Source organism: Drosophila ananassae, chromosome 2L (assembly GCF_017639315.1).
Source record: "Drosophila ananassae strain 14024-0371.13 chromosome 2L, ASM1763931v2, whole genome shotgun sequence".
NCBI lineage: Eukaryota > Metazoa > Arthropoda > Insecta > Diptera > Drosophilidae > Drosophila > Drosophila ananassae.
The window spans coordinates 7,691,270-7,713,778 of record NC_057927.1 but is presented as its reverse complement, the minus strand read 5'-3'; the positions used below and the strand labels follow the sequence as shown (position 1 = coordinate 7,713,778).

At 45.2% G+C, this 22,509-nt stretch overlaps 10 protein-coding genes across 12 annotated transcripts; 4 read left to right on the top strand and 6 right to left on the bottom strand.

Moving 5' to 3' along the window:
• Positions 1–119: 119 nt before the first annotated feature.
• Positions 120–2,940, bottom strand: LOC6500740 (acyl-CoA Delta-9 desaturase). Of its 2 annotated transcripts, none has more exons than XM_014911205.3 (5): positions 2,358–2,940; positions 1,238–1,537; positions 849–1,185; positions 600–785; positions 120–539 (listed from the first exon to the last, which is right to left on the bottom strand). In XM_014911205.3, exons 2-5 carry the CDS (start codon positions 1,524–1,526, stop codon positions 227–229), a joined length of 1,125 nt encoding a protein of 374 aa, XP_014766691.1. In that variant the 5' UTR covers positions 1,527–1,537; positions 2,358–2,940; the 3' UTR covers positions 120–226. The 2 variants fall into 2 exon arrangements, with proteins under 2 accessions (XP_014766691.1, XP_001953823.1); XM_001953787.4 differs by lacking the exon at positions 2,358–2,940 and adding an exon at positions 1,855–1,981.
• A 21-nt stretch (positions 2,941–2,961) lies between these two features.
• On the bottom strand, positions 2,962–4,532 carry LOC6500739 (probable enoyl-CoA hydratase echA8). The gene is made up of 4 exons (XM_001953786.4): positions 4,407–4,532; positions 4,247–4,349; positions 3,397–4,185; positions 2,962–3,335 (listed from the first exon to the last, which is right to left on the bottom strand). The coding sequence occupies exons 2-4, from the start codon at positions 4,344–4,346 to the stop codon at positions 3,097–3,099; spliced, it is 1,128 nt and encodes a 375-aa protein (XP_001953822.1). The 5' UTR covers positions 4,347–4,349; positions 4,407–4,532; the 3' UTR covers positions 2,962–3,096.
• Positions 4,510–5,827, top strand: LOC6499831 (SUMO-activating enzyme subunit 1). Its single transcript, XM_001953785.3, has 3 exons — positions 4,510–4,723; positions 4,790–5,218; positions 5,275–5,827. The coding sequence occupies exons 1-3, from the start codon at positions 4,617–4,619 to the stop codon at positions 5,756–5,758; spliced, it is 1,020 nt and encodes a 339-aa protein (XP_001953821.1). The 5' UTR covers positions 4,510–4,616; the 3' UTR covers positions 5,759–5,827.
• On the bottom strand, positions 5,822–7,003 carry LOC6500738 (proteasome subunit alpha type-2). The gene is made up of 5 exons (XM_001953784.4): positions 6,845–7,003; positions 6,670–6,746; positions 6,354–6,609; positions 6,136–6,291; positions 5,822–6,076 (listed from the first exon to the last, which is right to left on the bottom strand). Exons 1-5 carry the CDS (start codon positions 6,883–6,885, stop codon positions 5,902–5,904), a joined length of 705 nt encoding a protein of 234 aa, XP_001953820.1. The 5' UTR covers positions 6,886–7,003; the 3' UTR covers positions 5,822–5,901.
• A 26-nt stretch (positions 7,004–7,029) lies between these two features.
• On the top strand, positions 7,030–8,567 carry LOC6499832 (interleukin enhancer-binding factor 2 homolog). The gene is made up of 3 exons (XM_001953783.4): positions 7,030–7,299; positions 7,368–7,496; positions 7,557–8,567. Exons 1-3 carry the CDS (start codon positions 7,135–7,137, stop codon positions 8,451–8,453), a joined length of 1,191 nt encoding a protein of 396 aa, XP_001953819.1. The 5' UTR covers positions 7,030–7,134; the 3' UTR covers positions 8,454–8,567.
• LOC6500737 (sialic acid synthase) lies at positions 8,169–9,917 on the bottom strand. The gene is made up of 2 exons (XM_001953782.4): positions 9,504–9,917; positions 8,169–9,306 (listed from the first exon to the last, which is right to left on the bottom strand). Exons 1-2 carry the CDS (start codon positions 9,837–9,839, stop codon positions 8,524–8,526), a joined length of 1,119 nt encoding a protein of 372 aa, XP_001953818.2. The 5' UTR covers positions 9,840–9,917; the 3' UTR covers positions 8,169–8,523.
• A 394-nt stretch (positions 9,918–10,311) lies between these two features.
• On the top strand, positions 10,312–12,483 carry LOC6499833 (serine/threonine-protein phosphatase alpha-2 isoform). 2 transcript variants are annotated; one of them, XM_044718275.1, is made up of 2 exons: positions 10,312–11,544; positions 11,636–12,483. In XM_044718275.1, the coding sequence occupies exon 1, from the start codon at positions 10,516–10,518 to the stop codon at positions 11,422–11,424; it is 909 nt and encodes a 302-aa protein (XP_044574210.1). In that variant the 5' UTR covers positions 10,312–10,515; the 3' UTR covers positions 11,425–11,544; positions 11,636–12,483. The 2 variants fall into 2 exon arrangements, with proteins under 2 accessions (XP_044574210.1, XP_001953817.3); XM_001953781.4 differs by having other exon boundaries at positions 11,632–12,483.
• LOC6500736 (c-Myc-binding protein homolog) lies at positions 11,819–13,324 on the bottom strand. Its single transcript, XM_001953780.4, has 2 exons — positions 13,226–13,324; positions 11,819–13,158 (listed from the first exon to the last, which is right to left on the bottom strand). Exons 1-2 carry the CDS (start codon positions 13,235–13,237, stop codon positions 12,634–12,636), a joined length of 537 nt encoding a protein of 178 aa, XP_001953816.1. The 5' UTR covers positions 13,238–13,324; the 3' UTR covers positions 11,819–12,633.
• Positions 13,325–13,776: 452 nt separating this feature from the next.
• LOC6499834 lies at positions 13,777–14,977 on the top strand. Its single transcript, XM_001953779.4, has one exon. It carries the CDS (start codon positions 13,876–13,878, stop codon positions 14,920–14,922), a length of 1,047 nt encoding a protein of 348 aa, XP_001953815.1. The 5' UTR covers positions 13,777–13,875; the 3' UTR covers positions 14,923–14,977.
• Positions 14,950–22,206, bottom strand: LOC6500735 (death-inducer obliterator 1). Its single transcript, XM_001953778.4, has 13 exons — positions 21,762–22,206; positions 21,295–21,702; positions 20,268–21,235; positions 19,445–20,209; positions 18,911–19,380; positions 18,684–18,858; positions 18,156–18,629; positions 17,959–18,099; positions 16,141–17,901; positions 15,943–16,078; positions 15,682–15,881; positions 15,470–15,617; positions 14,950–15,413 (listed from the first exon to the last, which is right to left on the bottom strand). Exons 1-13 carry the CDS (start codon positions 21,886–21,888, stop codon positions 15,256–15,258), a joined length of 5,931 nt encoding a protein of 1,976 aa, XP_001953814.1. The 5' UTR covers positions 21,889–22,206; the 3' UTR covers positions 14,950–15,255.
• Between the last annotated feature and the right edge of the window lie 303 nt (positions 22,207–22,509).

The following is a 22,509-nucleotide window of genomic DNA, read 5'->3' as shown; positions in this document are numbered from 1 at the left end:
CAAATTAAGGAGCCCTTAAAGACTTAATTAAAATAATGTACTAAGCGCCTAACTCGAAGCCATTGAACTTGAGGATGTTTACCTTTTAAAACTGCGCATAAATAAAACAAAACATTACAATTAGTTTTAGTTTGTATATATTTAATATTTAATAATATTTATATATAATATAAAAAAATAAGTAATCACACCATGTTCCTTATAGTTCTAGAGATCAGAAGCTTCACTAGTTCATCTTGTCCACAAAAAGCACATCCTTGGCATCTTCCGGCGTGAGATCCTTGTCACCCCAGCCCCACAGCTCGTGGCTGCCATCGCCAGTCCGCCATACCCGCCTCTTGACTGTGTCCGGAGCCACCGACTTGAGATCATAAGCCCAGCCGATCTTGGCGAAAAGATCTATGAATCTGGCCGTCATGTTCAGGCGGTTGCCCCACTCGGATGTCTTGTAGTCCCAGGGAAAGACATGATGGTAGTTGTGCCAGCCCTCCCCGAAGGTCATTGTCGCAACATAGGCGTTTTCCGAGGGATTCATGTTCCTGCAGGATATATACATTTAAAAATCTTCTAATAAAAAGATTTAATTGATGATCGCTTACTTGTCATAAGGACGACCGCCGAATTTGTGAGCTGCGCTGTTCACCAACCACGTCATGTTCAGTTGGAAGCACCATCGGAACATGGTGGCCACTAGCCACCCACAAGTCAAGGACTCATTCCAGCAGAGCACCGGGATAATGGTTGGAAGGATAAAGCAGGCCAGCGGCATTAAAACAAAATAGTGTCTACCAAAAATAAATCAATTAGATAATTAATAAAAAACTTACAAAAATCAACATTTTACTTACTTTTTTTGGAACATTAGGATGGGATCGGCATGCAGATCGGACAGATCAAGAATCTTTCCCTTGGCCTTTACGTCCGGATGTTTTTTGGTGAGAAGCCAACCCACATGCGAAAAAAAGAAGCCTCTGGTGGCGTTGTGCGGATCCGCGTCCGTCTCCGAAAATTTGTGATGAACCCGATGATCTCGGGCCCAGTGGTAGGCGGCATCCTGGAAGGCTATCGTATTGAAAACGATCAGGATGAGGCGCAAAGGCCACTTGGCCTTGTAGGATCGGTGCGCCCAGAGTCGGTGGGCACCGCCAGTAATCCCAAGCATTCCGCATATGTAGAGGCCAGCCGCTTCAGGATATACTATTAGAGAAGGACATAAAAATCGTATTGAAATCCTTACCGAAAATTGTAGTGGCCAACTTTGCCTGGGTGAACATCAAGTATCCGCCATATAGAGCAGCCAGATGGACATACGCGAATAAAATGATGTTTCGCCAGACCAGTTCCAGTTTCCTCTTCTCGGCTCGCTTGAATTCGACGGTGGACACGGCCAAGTCACCATCATTTGTCTCCACATCGGCCTCGAAGAGAACTCCCGTTTGCTTGGATGATCCATCATCCACAGTTCCGGGCACTTCGGACGCTAGTCCAGTGCACTTGTCCGTGCTTTCTTTCGAGTTGGGTGGCATTGCTTCTACGACTGCAATGAGTAACTAACCATTAGATATCTCTTCCGATACGCGAAACGTTTCTATCTATGCACTTAGATAATTATGCACATGTTTTTGCACACGAAAGAATTGCATTTTCACCTTCAATTTTTATTTTTGACATTGAATGGATAATGAACTGCAAATGTGAATGCGGAAAAAAGGGGGAAACTCAAATTTCAACTTATAGGAAACCAAATAAACCTCTAATCGACACAAAACTTAACATTGGAGAAACTTCCTCAAATATAAGCTATTGATTTCAGTTAGAAATTATGCCTGTTTAGGGATAACCACAAGGACTCACCCAAGTTGTGTCCAAGTTTAAGGTTTCAAAGCTCCTTACACTCTCGGAATTAGATCCTTTTTACAACCGTTTACAGCCAGTTCTGAATTACAACTATGTTTAGTATGTAAATCCTATACTATTCGAAGCTCGGATTAAACCGATTAGTACATTGAATTAATTTATTTTACCATCTTCGTTATCTCCTATTTTATTTTCAATATGTTGATTAGTAAAATGTTTCACAGTTTTCAAATAGCTCAAAGTGCGACTGACGTTGCACGGGATCCACTCCTGGACATTGTCCAGACACATAAAGTGAATCACCCTCAAGTAATAATAATTGAGTTATCAAATCTCGACAGTGGAATGATCTGACAAATGAACTATAAACCTGTTTATTATTTCAAAGGCCACGTCCTAACAATATTTTTCAGCCAAGCAAGGTTCACATTTATAAAGCACTGATACCATAATGATTCACTTTAGTTTTTAGTCCAAATATTTTTAAATCACGCGCTTACCTTTGATTAACTTTAGTCCTTTATATATTTGAAGGACTTTTTTACGAATTGTTTGAATTGAAGGATAACAAAGTTAAAGAATTCTTTCTTAAAAATAAAACACGTCCAATCGCTTCGAAATAAACTTGTAATTAACGTCTTTACTTAAGTTGAGACACATTATTTATAAAAAATAAGGCTCAATAGTGGTGCCGCTTGGCTTATCTTTTACTCAGTGAATACGGTGTCCAACTACTTGAGACACAATCAAGTAGTTACAACGTTTGAAAAGGTTAATTGAAGTACTGATAATGACAATTATCCCGATAATTTTCTAAGAAGATAATCGCTGTAGAGGATTGTAAACAATTTTTTCTCTCTTGATAGTGATTCGGATATTTATTAGTACACTCCTTGCTACATTAAGATGTGCTTCTCTTGGCCAAGACATTTCGGCCAAAAAAAATCCAACGCTCCAATCACAAGCAATTTAAGTGAATCATCTAATATTCCGAGGCATTAAATGTGGATTACTTTCTATCACAATGTTCCGAGGCATTAAATGTTGGTTACTTTCTATCATAATGTGATTAAGCTTCAATCATTAAAGAAAATCCAAATCAAGTAGATCAGAAGTTCGTTTTATAGTTATATACGTAATAAGTTAACAAGTCGAATGGCTCAATTTTAAGATTCTTATGAGGGTGTTATGTACAGAGTTTATGATTTGAACAATAAATTTTGTTTTGATGGGACGCAACTATTTCTTTGGCGTGTCCTTTGGATCTTTACAGTCTGTTGCTGGCTTTTCCTCGACCTTTTTTGTCTTTTTGTTGTTCTTCTCTTCTGACTTTTGTTTTTCGGCCTGCGCCAAAGCAGCCTCCTCAGCCTGCTTCTGCTTTTCCTTTTCGGCAGCAGCTTCAGCCACATCCTCGTCATCCCAATCGGCCATAGAGCGATCTCTCTTCAGCCAAGAGTGAGTGGTTTCCGGCTTGAAAGCTAAAATTTAAAAAAAATATTAGCCATTTTGTTCCAAAAAAATTTAAAGAAAAAAACCTACTCTGGTTGAACCATTTGATGCCATTCTGCATGTCTTCAATAATTTCGCGAGAAGTGTACATCACTTCGTTCTGCACGGCCTGATGGAAGGAAGTCGTCTCAAAGGCTCCCGAGTAGACAGAGTTTCGGTCGTGGATTAGGGCACGCTGAGGGAACTTGGCCAGACACGAGGCCAACTCGAGGGCATTGCCCAACGCCGTGCCCGTTGGCACAATGCGGTTAACCAGACCAATATCGTGGGCTTCCTGGGAACCCACGGGGCGTCCGGTGAGTATCAGGTCAAGAGCACGTGACAATCCAATCAAGGTGGGCAATCGAATAGTACCGCCGTCCAACATGGGAACGCCAAAGCGACGGTTGAAGAAGCCCAGAACAGCTGACTCCTCCATCACGCGCAGGTCGCACATGAGTGCCAGTTCCAGACCATTGGCAATGCAGTAGCCATTGATACCGCATACAACCGGCTTTTTGATCTGACGACGCGTCGGACCAACTGATCCCTCCGGTCGCATGAGGATGTCCACGCTGATCTCCTCCTTGTCGTCGGTGCTCATCTCGAGGATGTCAAAGCCGGAGCAGAAGGAGCCGCCCACGCCGTAAAGTACGGCCACCGGAGAAGTGTCATCCGATTCAAAATTGGCAAAAGCTTCGCACAACTGAGCGGCAGTATGCGAGTCTATGGCATTCCGTTGCTGAGGCCGGTTGATCCCGATCAACGTGATGTTCTTGTCCTTCTCCACCAAAATGTTTATGGGCGGGGGAGCGTCGGCCTCTGTCTGTGCAGCCGCATCTGCGAAGGTGGTCAGGATGGTTATCTTCCGATATTATGTCATTGTCGGTAACGGACTTACCTTTACGTAGGGCATTTGTAGCCGAGAATGTGCGTACAGCTGGGAAACGTGCCTGCTGCCTCAGTTGTCGTCCCGCTAGACTCCCGAATTTGCGCAACATGATCTGTGGCAATAAGGAATCAATTAATAACAAGATATCATAAAGCAAGATTAGGCTTACCGGAAAATTAATTATTTGTCAAGTTTGTTAAAAACAATTCAATCGGAATTTTATTACAGGGTTGCCGGCAATCGAAATTGCGATGGTGGCAACTCTTTTCCTTCTTTCGGGATTTTTATCTCGAAGCGTTAGTGCTTTTTGGCGGCGTCTCTGAAATTTCGCAAAAAAAGAAATTTGCAATAAAAAGTGCTTAAAAGTATAATAATAAAGATGGGCATGGAAGTGGACACTAATGAGCCGGCCGTGGAACTTACGGAGGCGGAGAACGAGCTGTACGATCGACAGATTCGGCTCTGGGGCCTGGAGTCGCAAAAACGGTAAGTGCAGCCGGCTTTTTTCAATTCTGACTGTTCATACATCAAGTACATCATTTTTGATTTCAGACTGCGCACTGCTAGGATTCTAATTGCTGGTTTAAGCGGTCTTGGTGCCGAAATAACAAAAAACATCATTCTGTCCGGAGTGAACTCGGTTAAGTTGCTCGACGATAAGCCAGTCACCGAGGCGGACTTCTGCTCACAGTTCCTGGCTGCCCGGGAATCCCTGGGAAGCAACCGCGCCGAGGCATCTTTATTGCGGGCACGTGCTCTTAACCCCATGGTGGACATCTCGGCCGATACCCAGTCCCTCAAGGAGAAGACGTCCGAGTTCTTTGCCGATTTTGACGTAGTTGTGGTAAGCGGCGAGACCAACGAGGAGCTCCTGCGCGTCGACAACATTTGCCGGGAGTTGGGAGTTAAGTTCTACGCGACTGATGTCTGGGGCATGTTTGGATTTTACTTTGCCAGTCTGCAGAAGCACAAATACGTCGAGTACGTTGCACTTTCTAAAGTTAGCATCAACGTATAAACTATTCCTTATTTTTCAGAGATTTGGTGAAGTACATCCCGAAAGCATCAACCAAGCCCAATGAGAAGACCAAGTACGAGCTATCTTCGACTCCAGTGCAACGAGAAATGGAGTACCCTGGCTACTCTACCTGGTTGAATTTGGAAACATCCTCGCGCAGCTTTCAGCGAAAATTGAAGAAATCTGGACCAGGCCTCCTTCTGCTGAACGTCTTGCAAAAGTTCCGGTCCACTCACAAGCGGGATCCTAGCTATAAGACGCGTGAGGCTGATTTGGAACTGCTGCGCGGTATTCGCGATGACCAGGTGCCCAATTCTTCCCTGGCTGACGAAGCTCTAGGTGTTCTTTTCGCTCAAATCTCTCCCGCTGTTGCTATAGTTGGTGGTGTAGTCGCTCAGGAAGTCATCAAGGTGGTCACAAAGTTGGAAGCGCCTCACCGAAATCTTTTCGTCTTCGATCCACAAACCTGTGCAGGATATATTGAAAACATCGAAGCCAACTGAACTCGATTACTACTCTTAAAACACGAATTTTGTATTTCCATTCACTTCAAATAACACCACTGATGAAAATTTTATTCGTTTTTAATGTCCCGAACTTATCAAAAAAAAGCTTAGCTTGGGTTCTTCTAACGGGCGCTTATCATTTAAGGGATGTTGGCCAAGTAATCCTTAATTTGGGCAGGGTCCAGACGCTGGAATCCTTCCTCGTTGCAGATTCCGACCTCAATGTTGTCAGCAGTCATTTTTCCCTCGAATCCTTCTTTAAGGGTTAAAATGGCAGTGTGAACAGCATCGTCCAGCTCCAGCTCTTCGCTGTACCTGTTAAAGAAATGTATTTATGAATTTGTGAACTTTGGTGTTTCATTTTTTGTGCCTACCGTTTCTCAAGGAAAGTCTTGCCGTTCACTGCATTCTTGCCCATGGCAGTAGCCTTCCATGCGAAGTAGGCGCCTGAGGGATCGGACTGGTATAAATAAGGGCGCCCGTTGTCCCAGCCACAGATCAGTAGGGAAACACCGAAAGGACGCACGCCTCTGGAGAAACAAATTGTTTGACAAAAATTTTACAAAAGCAGATCATTAAATTTGTTTCCTACCCGGACTGGGTGTATTCTTGCATGAGAGTAGCTACACGCTGCACCAGTTGGGAAACCGGGATGGGCTCCTTGTAGGTCAGGTAGTAGGTCTGGGCGATCTTGCGGGCCTGCTTAACCAGTAGCCTGTAGTCCGGACCCATACCTGAGTATACCATGCCGATATGCTTGTTGATCATTTCAACGCGGTGCACACTGTGCTCCTCATAGAGCGGCGACTTGTGTTTGTTCTCTGTAGCAATGACTACGCCATTGGAAGCTATGTGGATGTACAAATTTTTACCATCTCGCTCTGGTAGTCAGAAATATAGGAACTCACCCATTATGCCCACGGAGGGAGCACCGCCGGACACAGCCGCCAGGGCATACTCCAATTGGACCAACTTTCCGGAGGGACTGAAATGCAAAAATTGTGTTTATTGCCAGTCATGGCTGCAGGTTAAGTTTGTAAGAGGAAAACTTGTGAAATCCTCTTTTTTGTAAGATACACTTACCTAAAGGTGGTCAGAGAAAAGCTGTAGCGTTCACTAGCCATATTTAATAGGCTTTAGCAGCAGTACTTTTTTGTATAAAATAAAAACGCCGACTTTGCAGAGAAACAAAAATGACACAGCAATTGAACGTCGGTGTGACCGAATGCGGAAAATCCCAAATAAGTCTGGGCATCCTCCGTCCGATATCGATAGAATCGTCTATTGGATATTGGCTCTTCACTAGTTTTTTCTCATCCCCAAAAACGCTCCGGCGTTCAGAAAAATAAGTAAAAATTCATCCTCACAGAAATATGGTTCGCGGAGCTCTTCGAGGAGGACGCCCCATGCGTGGGGGCATCCGGCCACCGTTCAAGAAGACTTTCGTGCCCCGCCATCCTTTCGACTTGACCCTGGCAGAGGTTTTCTTTCCCAAAGTGCCGCAAGCCGGTACTGTTGACGACTCTGCCTTGACAGCGGTAAATCAATAAACGCACATGGGTGGAGAAGTTTTTATTAAAATCTTTTTACTTTTTGATTCTCGCAGGCCCTGCTGAAGCGCAACCAGGACTTGAGCCCCACTCCCACCGAACAGACAGCTATTGGTAACCTGGTTACCAAGGTGCAGGCGGTGCTGGACAATCTTGTTTTGGCTCCTGGAGATCTCACTACTTGTGTAAGTATTTTGTTTTCTTAGGCGAAGTTCTCAATGCTTATTATCTCGTTAAATTCGTAGCAGTTGGAGGAGGTTCGCCAGGTGGGCTCATTTAAGAAAGGCACAATTCTCACTGGCAATAATGTTGCCGACATTGTGGTCATTCTCAAAACACTGCCTACCAAGGAGGCCGTTGATGCCTTGGCCAAGAAGGTGGAGACTGATTTGAAGGCTAGCATGAAGACCGAAGTGCTGACCAAAGGCGACCAGCACACAATTCAGACGCACGAGCGCGGTTTCGACGTTGCCAACATGCACGCCAAAGTGCGTATCATGATTGCCACTTTGCCGCAGAACTTGCGCAAGTTGGAGCCAGAGATTCATATGGACCACAAGCTAATGCAGAGTCACTTGGCGGCCATTCGACACACCCGGTGGTTTGAGGAAAACGCTCACCACTCTTCCATTAAGGTATTGATCCGCATTCTTAAGGATCTGACACGACGCTTTGATGCGTTCTCGCCACTTTCCGCCTGGATGCTCGACCTGATCGCGCACTTGGCCATCATGAACAACCCGTCGCGGCAGGCACTTCCAATCAACCTCGCCTTTCGCCGCGTCTTCCAGCTGCTCTCTGCTGGATTATTTCTGCCCGGTTCCGCTGGCATTACTGACCCAACCGAACCGGGACACATCAGGGTGCACACAGCGATGACGCTCGAGCAGCAGGATGTCTGTTGCTACACTGCCCAGACGTTACTGCGTGTTCTAGCCCACGGAGGGTACAAGCACATCCTGGGCATTGAGGGCAACACAAGCATCGTGCGTGAGATGTCCGTCTGGAACGGAGTCTGCGTCTCCCCGCTGAACGCCGTCTACGAGAAACCCACGGATAAAAAAGAAGGCGACCTTGAGGAGGACATTGATATGATTGAAAATGAAAACGAAGACGATGGCAGCGATGATGGAGCCGAATAAAGCAATACTGCTTATATATGTTCATATTTATTTCACTTTGCACTTCATGTATTTGAAAAAGTCTTATGCCCTAAATAAATAGCATACTCCCAGTTATGGGATCATCCTCACCAACATCGACAATCAATTCTTTTCCGATTAAATTGAAATGATTTTCAGCTGTCTCGCCGCTGGGGTGGCTTACTTTGATGGCCATATCCGTTGGTTCCAGGATATGGCCTTTGGAAAGGCTGCGAGCTGCTACAATGGATTTCCCTAACTTGTTTCGGCATGGTAGCTCACAGGGTAAAATTTCTTTCTCCCGAACATCTTGCAGAGCAGTCGCAAGATCTTGGCCTCCATTTAGTTTCTGCATTACATCCCCCGTAGGATAAGGGTTATTGTTCAACTCAAATTGCTTGACCTGTTCTACTAACTCTCGAAGCTCTTGGGGCTCTAGGGAGCAACGTTGGTCTGAGCCTTTTTGATTTTTGTCCAACGTATAATGACGCTCTACTATTCGAGCTCCCAGCAAAACAGCGGCCTGGGTAAGCAAAATACCTAATTCATGTCCAGAGTATCCAATTGTCACATTTGGAAAACGCCCTTTGAAGACTCTAATCAGTTGAAGATTACAGTCTTCGGGCATAGTTGGGTAAGCTGAGACGCAGTGCATCAGGGCGTAGTCTTTCTTTCCAGCATCCTCCATAGTTTGGACAATCTTCTCAACCGTATCCATGGTTTGCATACCCGTGGAGATAACCAATGGTATGTCCAGTTTAGCTGCTTTTCTGAGAAGTGAAAAGTTGTTGGCATCTCCTGAACCGATTTTAATAAAGGGAACACTCAAGTCGACCAGGAAGTCCAAGGAATTCTGTAAAGAAATTGAAATATTGCATCATAATATAACATCATTCAATAACAGTATTTTTATACAAATTTTTTTTTATAAATTTGAAGTGCATATTCTTAAAAATAAAATTATATGCAAGTTACAAAATGTATGATTTTTAAAATTTTGATAATCAGATTATAGAAAATAAACTTTTCGCTCAATTAATGGATTGTTACCTCATCCATGGCGGATGCTGTAAAGTCCACATTTATTTCACGGCTGTAAGCTTGTAGCTCAATATACTGTTCTTTGGAAAACTCGAGATACTCCTTGTGTTCTCCATAGGTTTTTCCCCAAGAATTCTCGCTAATATATTCCCGATCTAGGGCAGATCGAGTGAACTTCGCTTTCAAGTCAGACTTCTGGAACTTTACACAATGACAGCCAGCTTTCTTGGCTTCTAAAATCATTTTTTTTGCCATTTCCAAGCATCCCTGATGATTCTGTCCAATTTCCGCTATGAAGTACACGGAATTATCTACTTTTCCCTTTATAATATCTGTTAAATACATTTTTTCAAGAGCAAGCCCGCTTAATTTAACAGTTAATTAATTTAATTGAAAAAACAAGTCCGAAAGATATCGAAAGGGCGGGCATGGCTCTGCCAGATTTCAAAAAGAAAATCTCTTGAAAAGAAACCTTTTTATAATCAGAGCATTTAAATTTAAAAAAATATTGGAATATTTTATATATTATAGGCAAACTATATGATGGCGATTCGAATTAATGTCCGAAAGGTTTTGAAAATTGAAAATTTGATTCGAATCAATTAAATATTGAAGTTATCTATGTATGATATATCTGACTGTATTTAAAACTACTTTTAAAACATTATATTTATTTTTAAAAGTTCGTTTTTTCGCGCATTTTTGCGTTTTACAACTCTAAAAAAGGGGCGTGGTAGCGTTACCAGAATGTTGATGAAAATTGATTATTAAATCGAATAAGCTATCGATTGGACAAAATGGCGTCCTTGGCACTGCCAGACTATCCGAAAGTGTGACTGGGCAATGTGGACACACTGGAGAAATTTTTCATACTAGTTAGCTGTGAAAAGTATTTTGCAGAAATAGAATTGAAAAACTAAACATTTCGAGGCTATTTCGGCGAAAGCAACCATCGTTCGAGGCACTCACGACACCAGCAGCAGCAGGAGCACCACCAGCGCAACGTAGCAATTGAGGAAACATGGGCGACTTAATGAATATCGACAGCATAATATCGCGACTTCTTGAGGTGCGTGGGGCACGGCCAGGCAAGAACGTACAGCTTTCTGAGGGCGAAATTCGAGGCCTCTGCCTCAAGTCGCGCGAGATTTTTCTCTCGCAGCCCATCCTCTTGGAACTGGAAGCGCCGCTGAAGATCTGTGGCGACATTCACGGTCAGTACTACGACTTGCTGCGTCTGTTCGAGTACGGTGGTTTCCCTCCGGAGTCGAACTACCTGTTCCTGGGCGATTACGTTGATCGCGGCAAGCAATCGCTTGAGACGATCTGCTTGTTGCTCGCTTATAAGATCAAATACTCGGAAAATTTCTTCCTGCTGCGCGGAAACCATGAGTGCGCCAGCATCAATCGTATCTATGGCTTCTACGACGAGTGCAAGCGGCGCTACAGCATCAAGCTGTGGAAGACGTTCACGGACTGCTTCAACTGCCTGCCAGTGGCGGCTATTGTCGACGAGAAGATCTTCTGCTGCCACGGCGGCCTTAGTCCTGATCTGACCTCCATGGAGCAAATTCGACGCATCATGCGCCCCACCGACGTGCCGGACCAGGGTCTGCTCTGCGATCTGCTGTGGTCCGATCCGGACAAAGACACTATGGGCTGGGGAGAGAACGATCGCGGAGTCAGCTTTACCTTTGGCGCAGAAGTAGTGGCCAAATTCTTGCAGAAGCACGAGTTCGATCTCATCTGTCGTGCCCATCAGGTGGTCGAGGATGGCTACGAGTTCTTTGCGAAGCGCCAGCTGGTTACGCTCTTCTCGGCGCCCAACTATTGTGGAGAGTTCGACAATGCCGGCGCCATGATGTCGGTGGACGAAACGCTGATGTGCTCGTTCCAGATCCTCAAGCCGGCTGACAAACGTAAAAAGTAATATCGCATACACAGTCCTTTTCTATACAACAAATACAACCAACCAACCAAGAAACAAAACAAAAACACACCAACAACCAGAAATAAAAATGCTTGAAACACATCAGATCATGGACGGAACGTAAGTGGGAAGCTAACAAAAGAAACTAACTAGTTGTGAATCACTCATGCCAACCTTATCTCTGTTTTTGGTCACTTTTATCGACAGCTAGGGCGAGTCCAATTCCGCGGAAAACCAATACCAACGTAGCCAGCAGCCAGCACCTGGTGGATGACTGGAGAAGCATGATCCTTGAGCTCCGAAATGAGAATGAAGTTTTAACCCATTGAGATTTGATTCGCAATTAGAGAGAAAACACATTTGAAAAAAAAAAAACCATGATTAAAAGCAAACATATTTATTTTTAATAACTGCTCCAGTCCCTAAATTTATATCTTTAAATTTTACCGAACAGTCCATCCACCCACACACACATTTATACAAAAACACACACATATATACACACATACTATACACACACACCACCCACAGACCTGAGAAAATGCGTTTTGTCCAAATTTTAAACACTAGAAAAACAGGTCATCAAATTGGACTAGACATACGGACAGTGACTGAACCTTAGTCGGTCACAAAACATATTAGAAGGGGCCCAGTAGCGCTCTTTGGCCTTAGGATAATGAAGCAAATTATGAAAATACAAAAAATCGAAAAAGGGAAAACGTTAAGTGAGGAGAACGCTTGCCAAGAAGTGAAATATAAACATATATGACGATGTTTTGACCTTCAATTTGAAAGAGAAATTAATCAGTTTTTGTTCGTCCACCCCACCCCCCATCATCAGTCTGATTAGATCAAATGGAACCTACAAATACAAAGCCCATAATAAAAGAAATTTATATTATTTTGCATTCAATTCCGCAATCATACAACTGCAACCTTTCTTTCCGTTCGCCATCCTCTTCTCTATCATTTTTAAGATGTGTTTTTTTAAAAATTAACTATTATTAATATGTATTATCAATAATCCTTTGTATTAATAAACAAATGATATAAAACGTGTATGAAACTGATTTCAATAAATATTTGAAAAATCCATAATACGTACGCTGAGCTTCTTTGCTTTATTTACATTTATTTATAAGAAAATACTTTACACTTTTTAAATTATTGTGTAATCTAATGGGATGTTTGGTTTCGAGATTGTGAGATCTACTCGGTATTGTCGGTGGAAGTGTTGGCCTCAATCTGGACGGATGTTGGGCTTGGATTAGCTGCATCTGGCACTGCTGCCGGACTGTCATTTTCTTTCTTTTCTTCGATTTGGCAGGCCTCCACTGCAGCAGAAAGCTCCTGCACCACTGGTGCGGCGGCTTCCTGGGATCCGTTCTCCTGCTGCTCGACTGGCTCATTTCTTTCCCCACCTGCAGCCTGAGATTCAGAAGATTCTTGAGGCTCCGCCTGGGCAATGGGTGTGTGGCCCTGAAGCACCTCCGGATTAATGCTGTTAATGATTCCACGCAGGCGTTGAATCTCCTCGTTGGCTACCTGGAGGTCCTGCTGCAGCCGCTCGTACTTGTCGTGCTGGTGGCGCACCACCCCGATGTTGTTCCGGATGTACTCCATCGGATTCTCCGGGCGCTCCTTGATCACACGTATGAAGATTTTAGTGAGCGAGTCCAGCACGCTGCCACGCTCCAGGTAGCGACGGATCTCATCGCGTTTTGGATCGATTGGCTGGGTCATGGTCAAAGGCAAAATCGATTTATGCCAAGTTAATTCATATTTTCGTGAAAAGGCTTACCTTAAAGGACATCTTGGAAAAGTATAAATGGTGTGGCCGAGAGTCACTCGTCGATACAATCCCAACATAGTTATGGTCACACTTCAAATTTGCCACTTGAAAGCTTTTGAATATCGTTCGTTACGCATAGTTTTATAAAATTAGAATATAATTTTTAAATTTACAGGTAACTGTTTAGAAAATAATATTTTTTTATTATATTATTAACCAAAGCCTAATATTGTTTTATTTTTTAAGAATTTGCATACATTTTTTTCTATTATTCCGTTCCATTCCATATTTCCATTATTTAATTTAAATAAAATATTAAACAATAGATTTTATTAATTTTATAAAATTATTTATATATGTGAATATTAATTTTTTATTTTTTCATAGAAAAAAGTGTACCCTTGAGGAAAAAACAAAACTTTATCAATACTTTATTTTATTTCAGATGTAAAAAATTCAATTTGAAAATGGTAAAAATCTGATCACTTCATTTATGTTAATATACTTTAAATTGAAATCGTATAGGTAAAAATTCGAAACAACACTTTGGGATCTCTGCGCATGTCCAATATTCCCACCTTAACCTACTCGAACTATTTTCGTACCATTGGATACAGCAATTGTGAAAACGGTTTTTTCAAAAAATTGCGTCAAAAATTATGAATTCATTTGAAAACACTTTTATTCGAGGACCGTCGCCATCCTACTCTGACGACGCCGATTCCGAAAATGCTCTCTCAATAACTCTTCCAATCGGAGGGCCTATTCCAGAGTTGGATTTCTGTCGCGACGACTCCAAGACTGATACGGCGGACTACTTTGACGAGAAGTACAACAGCGACAGCTGCTCTCGCCTACATCCTGGCCATCAGGGACGCAATTCCTTTGCCTTCTGGACGATTGTGGTCATTTTATTGGCCCTGACTGTGGGCAATCTCGTGCTCACGCTCACCATCGTTGGGGTGCTGCGCTTGGGCAAGGGAGTTCAAGGCATGGAGGTGATTCCTGAGGTGGATGTAGTCAAATTTTACGGGTCCACTGACTTGGAGAAAGTCCAGACCAGTTCAATTGGTCAGATTCACGGATTTACGGATGTGCCTGTAACCGTTGAAAGCGATGCCGAAGATGGTGTCAACATAAGAGTCTTCCGCAATGGCAATGGAGCAACTACTGAACGCGATAGAATCGTGTTGAACAAGGAGGGCGTCCTCATCCAGGCTACCAATCTCTTCGAGGTCAAGGACCCGAAGGATAGGCAACCAGTCTTCACTACTCATCGCCCCCAGTACAAAATTCCGGGAGGAGTCGATTCCCTGGAAGCCAAGGTGGTGAGTGCCAGTGGCATCTCAAGTCCCGTAGACGAATCCCTTAGGCTGGAGAGCGACGGCAGGCTGTCCATCAGGGGCTCCCAAGGTGTCTTTTTGGACGGCGCTATTGTGGACATACAGGCCGAGCATCATGTCTCCATAAACTCTACTCAGGGTGCCACCATTCTGGAGGCCGGCGCGGGAATCTTCCTAGACATGAACCGTATCCCCATAGTCAGCTCTGAAATGGGTCTGCGTACAGGTAGCGTTCAGTACAAGATATGCGTGTGCATGCCCCACGGAACGCTCTTCCGCATCGCCATTTCACGGGTTCACAACGGCCCCAAGATTTCATGCGCCCATTTCAGCGGCAAGGACGATCCCTGCGAAGTCAACTAAGCATGTTAAAATAAATAAATCATGAAATCAGATATTATGATATCCCTAAAACAAATGTTACGTGGTACTATTTATTTTCGTGGAAATTTACAGGATTTGTAGGGCAAATTTGAAGGGCGATATTCCTAACTTTGGGGATGGGGATGGGGCTGAAAACTAACTTGTTCCTTTTGCCTGATATAATACAGAGATGGTATCGAATTCGCTGGATGAGAATGTACACAATATGAGCAGAAGAAAGGAAGCAAAATATTGTGGTTGCCGTTCAGAAATAACATACAATTGTAAGATTAGCGCGCGGGTTAATGATTATATTTTCAAAAGGGGATTCTGCTAAACACCTGGAGGCGGAGGCGGCGGCGGAAGCGGGGACGTAGGTAACTGCTGGTGGCTTGTCTTTGACGTGCTGGGCAGCACACCGTCCGGGACCATGCTAAGAAGCTCTGCTTCACTTAGATGCGCCAAACGACCTTTTCTCTTCGTCTTCGTTGCTGGAAAAGGATTATTTATTATGGGTGGATATTATTGAGCCTTCAAAGCAACTCACCATATGTACTGGGCATGGTGATTGCGTCCTCGGGATTGTACTCTTCCTCTCCGTCGCCAAGCGCCTTGTCCTTTATGCTAGCCAGAATCTTTGAAAGATTGGGTGGAATTGATATGCCTGCCAGTACCTTTGATGAAGACGCAGATCCCTGCAAGAGTTTCAAAGTCTAATGGGATGTCCATGATGGGAGGTTCTCATCAATTCGAACTTACTTTCGGCTCTACTTTGAGTAAGCCTGCGATTTCCATTTGCTGCGCTGCGATTTGTTTGTTTATTTCATCCACCTGCCGCTCGAGATCATTGGCGATTCTTGGAGCAGGTGGTGGCAGTTCGTCATCGGAACCCCCGGGCGAGTACGGCTCATCGGCATCATCCAAGGGCGGAATTGGAATTTTTGGGGCAGCTGTGGAGGCTATAAGGATAATAGTTAAAATAAAGATTGGAGAGAATTTAAATAGATATTTTTTCCTTACTTTTCTGCAACTTGGCAATAGGCGCCTTAATGATGGCATCAATATCAAACTCATCATCCTTGGAACTGGTGGAATGGGTGCTCGCCTTACGTTTGGGGCTACTGGGCGGCGTGAAGTTGCCAGTGCTGCGTGTTTTCTGGTTAAAAATAAAAAAAATAGATTAAAAACTGGAATACACGATTAATGAAATTAGAGTACCTTGGTGCTGGCCACCGATGAAATCGAAGAAGCCACTGGCACAGCGGGAGGATGAGAGTTTGGCGTACTCATTGCCGAACGCTTGCTCAAGCACCGAACTATTATACCCAGCAGAGTGTTGGGCCTGTGAGCATCCTCGTAGAACGGCACCCGTTCCGCGGGATTTAGCTCTGGCGGTAGAACATCACCAGCACCAAACGGAAAGATGTAAAAGTCCCGAATCTGATCCGAATGAACTCCTAAGACACCTAGCCGCTGGCGAGAGTCGAGGTACTCGTAGAACAAGTTGAACTTGGGCGTTTCGCTGGGTGAGGCGGGAAAAAAGTTTACAATGACCACCTCCTTGGTAGGACTCTTCCTCAGCTTTTTGATGTACTCCCAAACATTTACGCGGGTGATGCGACCAATCACATCCAACTGAGGCGGAAAGAGCTTGCTTAGCTGGGTGCTTTCGCCCAGAACAGGATGCATGACCACATTAAAGTCTGTGACTTCGATCATTTTGAGGTTGCCTGACCACAGCGATGTGGTGGACAAACTGTGAACATACCGTCCGTAGTTGTCCATTGAAGGCGGAAGAGTTGGAAGTGGTTTGGCGGCTGGCTTTGTCGGCTTTTCCAGGTTCGCTGCCTGTTCAACTGTTTTCTCGGATTCCAGAATTTGATCGATAAGGTTGTAGGTAGTAGTTACCTCCGATTTTTTATTCGGTTTTTCCGTTTTTTTGACATTTGGCGATAGATTGCTTTCTTCCCTTTTTTTCGAAAGGGGCGACGAGATGCCACCCTCCCTTACATCCTTGCCCTGTTTCTCCGGGGAGAGTTGATCTCCTCCACTTGGTGGCGAGCTTGCCACCTCCGCTTCATTGGGATGCTTGCGATGGCGCTTATCTTGACTGCGACTCCGACTGTTGGAGCGACTGCGACTCCTCTTGCGGTGGTGGTGGTGCTTGTGGCTTTTGTGGCGCCTTTCTTTGGAGGAAGAGGACTTTCCTTTTGAGCCAGAACGTTCCGTAACTGAGGTGTCTAGTACCGGCTTCTGCTCCACCTGCAAAGCTTCAGTGGCCTCCTCTTCCGGCAGTGTTACGTCAACTTTGCTGGCGACTAATTCCTCGCCCTTGTGCGAGTTTACAACATACAGCATGTCCAGCTCGGATTTCTTGATCATATCTAGCTGGTGGCGATTTTCCTCCTCTCGCCACTTGGCCAACTCTTGGCTGGCCAGCTGTTCCGCTGTCATCCGTACCAGTTGCTTGGGCTCCACCTGCTTGGCACAGATCTTTTCAAACAAAGTCCTGTTCTTGCGATCCTTTATGTTGAACATTAGGGATCTGTATTTGGCCTTGTACTTAGCTCCCACATCACGCCCAAACGAATGGTACATTTCCGACTCCACGGCCTTAACGAAATGGTCCACCTCGGCAGCAGTCAACCACTGAGTAGTTGCATCCTGGCTGGAAGCTTTCTCCTCATCTTGGGCCTCCTTAATACGGGCCAAAAGCTGCTCCTTAAGGGAGCGTCGAATACCAATGCGAACTGGTTCTGGCTTTGTAGCCGATCTACTTGTAGAGGGCACTGATGCGCCAAAAGCGGGTGAAGCCTTTTCCTTTTTGGGCAAAGCACGAACTAATGTGGGCGTTGTGGCAGGTTGGGGAGACTTTGTTGCAACTTCTAGCGGCTTCTTGACTACTGTTGAAGTTGTTGCAACCGGAGTCAGTAACTCAGGGTTAGCAGATGGCTCTGGCACTCGTTTTAGCTGCCGCTTCTAAAAAAACAAACAATTAAATAATTTACATTCTTTAATGGATAATCGAAATCCCACCTCAGGGTCCGCGGATTGAAGGGTTCCCGAGGGCAGTACCTCAAAAGTAGGGTTGTCTTGCAACCACTTCCGGAATTGATGCAACGTAGGTGCTAAGTGGCCAATGATGACACGACCGCTTTTGCGCTCAAACACATTAATCTGAAAGGGAATTGGGTTATTATTCGACATCACAAAACACTTATTGGATAGCTCACCCTCTCCACTTTCGACATGGAGTCCGCTTGCCTCAACATATCCTCAAAGAGATCCTTTTTCTTGTGTGATAACGGACCATCAGGTTGCTTGGAAGAGGGATGGGCTTGGATCGCGTTGTGGGCATATTTCCGAATGCAGTCATCACCACAGTAAACAGAGTTCGAGCTCGCTGGTCGTTTGCATACAACACATTGGGTGTCTGATGTTCGGTTCCCTGGGAGTGGGCCAAGCTTGATGAAGTTCAGCTGCTGTTGGTGGGGAATAGCATTTGCAGGCCGCTTGTTCGAGGGCTTCATAAGGGGACTTCGCAGAGGGGATCTTGCTACAGTTACGCCCACTGGCAACACTCTCTTTTGCGCAGCAGGAGAAATAGTCTTCACAGAATCCAAAGGCGTGGAAAACACTTTGGTTTCGTTCGGTTTCTCCTCTTTGGAAAGTGCTGGCCGCAACATTTCCGTGATCCGCGGCTGGCTCTGAAATCCAAAACAAATTATAAAGTGCAATTACGGAAAGAAAATGTTGCCTACCTTCTCCTCCAACTGTTTGACACACTTCGGGCACTTCCAGTCAATACCCTTGTTCTCCATTTCGGTGCCCATTGCCTTGGTAACACTCACGCAAGAGCCGTGATACCAATCCTCACACATATCGCAACATATCATGAAACGATTATTATGCGGCTGACGACAGATGCACCACAGCCTAAAACAAAGAAGCTATTGGTTGGCCTTTATTTTCAAGTGGGGATACTTACTTGTTGGGATCGTCGTCATCCTCTTGAGATTCAGAAGCCTCGGGATCAGTACTCTGACTCGTGTTCAGCTTCTTTGTTCTTCTGGGCACCGTTGATCGACGGGCGAGCGAAGGTTCCCTAGGATTCGGTCTTTTCGGCCCACCACCACCTGGCTGGCTGTCCAGACTGAGGCTGCTGGTGTTTGCCAGCTGCTCAGAACTGGTATCCAGGATCGATTCACTCATCGACTGGTCCCCGGCACTTGGTGACGCTGTCGGAAATTGTGCCCGTCGCTTGGCACGTGTGGTGGGCGCTTCCATGGGAGGCAGATAGATTACACGGCCATTACCACGAACAATCTTTGCCGAAGTGGTCATAGGAGTCTGGGTCTGGGCCAGGGTTCGGGAAGGAGTGCTGCACGCCATCGGCAAGGACGACATCGGTGGAGTTGGTTCCATGATCACCGAATTAAGAGAAAGATTCGCTTGCGGCTAAGATATAAAAAGAATCTTTAAATTTCAAGAAATCTAATCAAGAATAAGTATTATTCCATACCTGAATATTCAGGGAATGCGGCAAAGAAACTGGTGCAACCGGAGTGGGCTGGGAAACAATGGCATCTAGCTCTCCTGGTTCAGTGCTGGCCAGCACTTGTTTCACCACCTCGGCCTCAAACTGCTTGTCTTCCTCGATTAGTTCAACGACGTGCTGCAGAAAATCAGCCGTAATTTCGTCTTCGTCGATGGGATCCACTGCTGCGGAATTCCCTGGTTCAGGAAACACTGAATTCACCGGCGCAGGGTCCAAGCTCGCCGCCGTACTCTCCAACATTTTGACAAGCTTTGGTATATTCTCGTCCGCATTCACAGGCGGCTGCTCCACCAGCGTAGACTTCAGAAGCTCATCCTGCACAATGGAATTAATGAGATCAAGCTGCTTATCATTTTCAGCCGCCAGCTCCGAGGAACTCTGGTGCGTCTCGATAACGATTTGGGCTGGCAGTTTATGCGACTGGGCTGTGTTCACGCCGATGGGCATGAAGCCTTTAGACGGTGTTGGCGTTATAGGTTTCGGTGTAACTGGCGTCGACTGGTGGTTGCTATAACTAGATCTCGGTGTGCTGGGCGACATAATCTGACGATGACGCAGAGGGTCTGGCGACGACTTAATGGTCGCGTTGTTGTTATCTCCCAGCAAACTATTGAGATTAGTGAACACGCCCTTTGGGCTGGCCATGTTCTTGTTAATGATAATCTCCTTGACATCTTGCGGTGAGTTCTTAAATACGCCCCGAGATGAATTATTAAGGATCCGGCCAACCTTCAAAAATATGAGAGTTAGTTAAGATAAAAAATATAATATCCAAAATAAAACACACCTGCACAACAGGAGTTCGACGCACTTGGGATGTTGGTAGGTCCACCTTGGTGACAACGGATCCTGATAAAGTGCCTCCCGGCAGTGGAAGCTTTTTGACAGGAAGCGCCTGATGGGTAGGTGGTCGGGTTTTGAGGAAGGAAGTGCTAGGTATACTCTTGCCGAGAGCAATCACTCCAGGGGGTGCCCTAGGTGGGAGCTGGATTATTTGTCCAATTTGCGGCGCCTTAAGATCTTGTTCCTTGCGTCGCTTTAGATCTGGGAACTGCTGCGGTGCCGTCGGAGTTGAGGTCAAAGGCTTCGCTGGTCTGGCTGCAGGTAGTTTCACTATCTTCCGAACCCGCTTGCGTTTACTTGTGTTACGACCGCCACTACCTCGCATATTGAAGTCGATGTCGCTATCGCGGTCGTTGTCCGATTCCTGGAACTCGTCACTCTCCTCGCTCGGCTCTTCAGTGTCGTAGGATTTATCGGCGTTTTCCTCATCCGCCGGGTCCGAGCTCTGGGCATCTTCATCGTCCTCAATGTGTTCCTCCACGTGCGCCATCACCTTCACAGGAGCCCGTACTGGCCTCATCCTGATGTTGGGGTTAATCGCATTTGGAATAATCTCTGTTTTTTGTCTTGGCAGTGGATGCTGGTTGGTTTTTCTTTGGAGGTGTACTTGTACAGGACTCTGCTGCTGCTGCTGGGAAAGCTTTGTGGGCAGTCTCTGGATCTTCACCTGCAGCGGACTGAAGGGCATGGCTTGAACTCTCTTTTTGGCGTTGATGACCTTTAAGTTTCCAGGGGCTTGTATTATGATCTTGCGGTTCTGGGCCTGCACATCCGTGGTCATCTTTTCCGCCCGCTTGTGGTTCTTAAGCTGCTCTGGCGAAGTGAAAGGCGTGTAGTTGTGATCGTTGCGGATAACTTCCATCATGGCGTCTGTCTCCGGAGTTCGCTTGTACATTGATACTCCAGCAAGCTCTGTAAAGCATATAAGGCGTTAATTTTAAGGGACCCACTAGAGGAATAGTAATACTTACTAAGTGCATTTTTTACAACCATATTGGCTGTGCCATCGGCGTAGAACTGTTCCACCCGCAGACCCACAATTTGCGGGCGATCCTTGGGTTTGCGGCGCTTTTTCTTTTTTATGGGTTTTGGTTTACGACCCGGACGCCTCCTTAAACGTGGAGCATCTGGCTCAGACTCAGTGGAGTCTCCGTTATTCTCGTCACTGGAGTTTTCATTCTCGTCGTCGAGGGCTTCACCATCGCTTCTGGCATCCTCGCAACCACTTTGGCTAGCATTGTCGCTGTCCAACTCGGAGTCCGATGCGGTGTCCAGAAAGCGTTCCAGCTCCTCCAGTCGCTCAGCCTCTTCCTGCTCAACCATGCTGGGCGTAGGCGAGGTGAGCCGCACCACGCTGATGGTGGAAATCGATTTTTCCTCTGAAGATAAGCCAAACGAATTATTAGAGTGAAGATAAGACAATTTGCTTTACTCGTACCCATGATGTTCTCGATGGCGCGCTCGTCAAACGAGATGCCATTTTTGCCGTAAACCACCACCAGATTGGAGTCTGCATTCAACGCCACCGGCCGGCTCGGCGCCTCGGTGAACACCGAACTGGACATGGCGCCAATTCGTCAGAGCCACTGCTAGCGGCGCATTGGGATCAGTAAATCCAGAGAATGGCGATGATTTAACTCATTGGCTGTAGGCCGCGTTGTGACGCCGACATTGGGACCGGATCAGAAAGGGTCACTGGAGGCTCCAAGTAGGATAATAACAGTTTACGCAGTTGTGTCACAAGTATGTATAGGAGTTGACCTCTGCAGGGGACTATATTTTTGCAATAAAACAGTTTTCTTTTCTATTTAATCTGCAAATTCTTCACAAATTATGGAAAAAAATTTGCAAAAAAAATTGTTTATGTGTGACCAGCCGGCGGAAATCTAATATTGCCTTATGTATACGATAGTTTTTTCTCATCGATTATAAAAGATCAAAATAATCTTTGAAATCTACATAATTGTAACACATAATTGTAATTATTTTAATTAGAATTATAAAAGTTGAATAGTTTCAGATAAAGGGACACTTTTAATTGTAAAGTTATGTATTTCGACATAAATAATAAGTCCTCTATTTCGAAATTTAAATGAATAACCGCCAAACAGGGTGCTTGTATTTGATAAGGAACGACAGTCTGGCATCTCTGTGTTCCTATTCCATTTCATTCTTTTTGATAACAA

Excerpts from the sequence above, each read along its gene's own strand:
- LOC6499834 (XM_001953779.4), top strand. The coding sequence starts at position 13,876 with ATGAATTCATTTGAAAACACTTTTATTCGAGGACCGTCGCCATCCTAC.
- LOC6500740 (XM_014911205.3), bottom strand. The coding sequence starts at position 1,526 with ATGCCACCCAACTCGAAAGAAAGCACGGACAAGTGCACTGGACTAGCG. Across the intron at positions 1,186-1,237 it reads GTTGGCCACTACAATTTTCG|CGGCTGGCCTCTACATATGC; the intron begins GTAAGGATTTCA and ends TATATCCTGAAG. Across the intron at positions 786-848 it reads ATCCTAATGTTCCAAAAAAA|ACACTATTTTGTTTTAATGC; the intron begins GTAAGTAAAATG and ends TATTTTTGGTAG.
- LOC6499833 (XM_044718275.1), top strand. The coding sequence starts at position 10,516 with ATGGGCGACTTAATGAATATCGACAGCATAATATCGCGACTTCTTGAG.
- LOC6500737 (XM_001953782.4), bottom strand. The coding sequence starts at position 9,839 with ATGTATTTAACAGATATTATAAAGGGAAAAGTAGATAATTCCGTGTAC. Across the intron at positions 9,307-9,503 it reads CAGCATCCGCCATGGATGAG|AATTCCTTGGACTTCCTGGT; the intron begins GTAACAATCCAT and ends ATTTCTTTACAG.
- LOC6500735 (XM_001953778.4), bottom strand. The coding sequence starts at position 21,888 with ATGTCCAGTTCGGTGTTCACCGAGGCGCCGAGCCGGCCGGTGGCGTTG. Across the intron at positions 20,210-20,267 it reads GTCGAACTCCTGTTGTGCAG|GTTGGCCGGATCCTTAATAA; the intron begins GTGTGTTTTATT and ends ATATTTTTGAAG. Across the intron at positions 15,618-15,681 it reads TACTCAAAGTAGAGCCGAAA|GGATCTGCGTCTTCATCAAA; the intron begins GTAAGTTCGAAT and ends AAACTCTTGCAG.
- LOC6499832 (XM_001953783.4), top strand. The coding sequence starts at position 7,135 with ATGGTTCGCGGAGCTCTTCGAGGAGGACGCCCCATGCGTGGGGGCATC. Across the intron at positions 7,300-7,367 it reads ACGACTCTGCCTTGACAGCG|GCCCTGCTGAAGCGCAACCA; the intron begins GTAAATCAATAA and ends TGATTCTCGCAG. Across the intron at positions 7,497-7,556 it reads CTGGAGATCTCACTACTTGT|CAGTTGGAGGAGGTTCGCCA; the intron begins GTAAGTATTTTG and ends TTAAATTCGTAG.
- LOC6500738 (XM_001953784.4), bottom strand. The coding sequence starts at position 6,885 with ATGGCTAGTGAACGCTACAGCTTTTCTCTGACCACCTTTAG. Across the intron at positions 6,292-6,353 it reads CAAGAATACACCCAGTCCGG|AGGCGTGCGTCCTTTCGGTG; the intron begins GTAGGAAACAAA and ends TTGTTTCTCCAG. Across the intron at positions 6,077-6,135 it reads AAGACTTTCCTTGAGAAACG|GTACAGCGAAGAGCTGGAGC; the intron begins GTAGGCACAAAA and ends TTTCTTTAACAG.
- LOC6500739 (XM_001953786.4), bottom strand. The coding sequence starts at position 4,346 with ATGTTGCGCAAATTCGGGAGTCTAGCGGGACGACAACTGAGGCAGCAG. Across the intron at positions 4,186-4,246 it reads TACAAATGCCCTACGTAAAG|ATGCGGCTGCACAGACAGAG; the intron begins GTAAGTCCGTTA and ends CCACCTTCGCAG. Across the intron at positions 3,336-3,396 it reads CATCAAATGGTTCAACCAGA|CTTTCAAGCCGGAAACCACT; the intron begins GTAGGTTTTTTT and ends TTTAAATTTTAG.
- LOC6499831 (XM_001953785.3), top strand. The coding sequence starts at position 4,617 with ATGGGCATGGAAGTGGACACTAATGAGCCGGCCGTGGAACTTACGGAG. Across the intron at positions 4,724-4,789 it reads GGCCTGGAGTCGCAAAAACG|ACTGCGCACTGCTAGGATTC; the intron begins GTAAGTGCAGCC and ends TTTTGATTTCAG. Across the intron at positions 5,219-5,274 it reads CAGAAGCACAAATACGTCGA|AGATTTGGTGAAGTACATCC; the intron begins GTACGTTGCACT and ends CTTATTTTTCAG.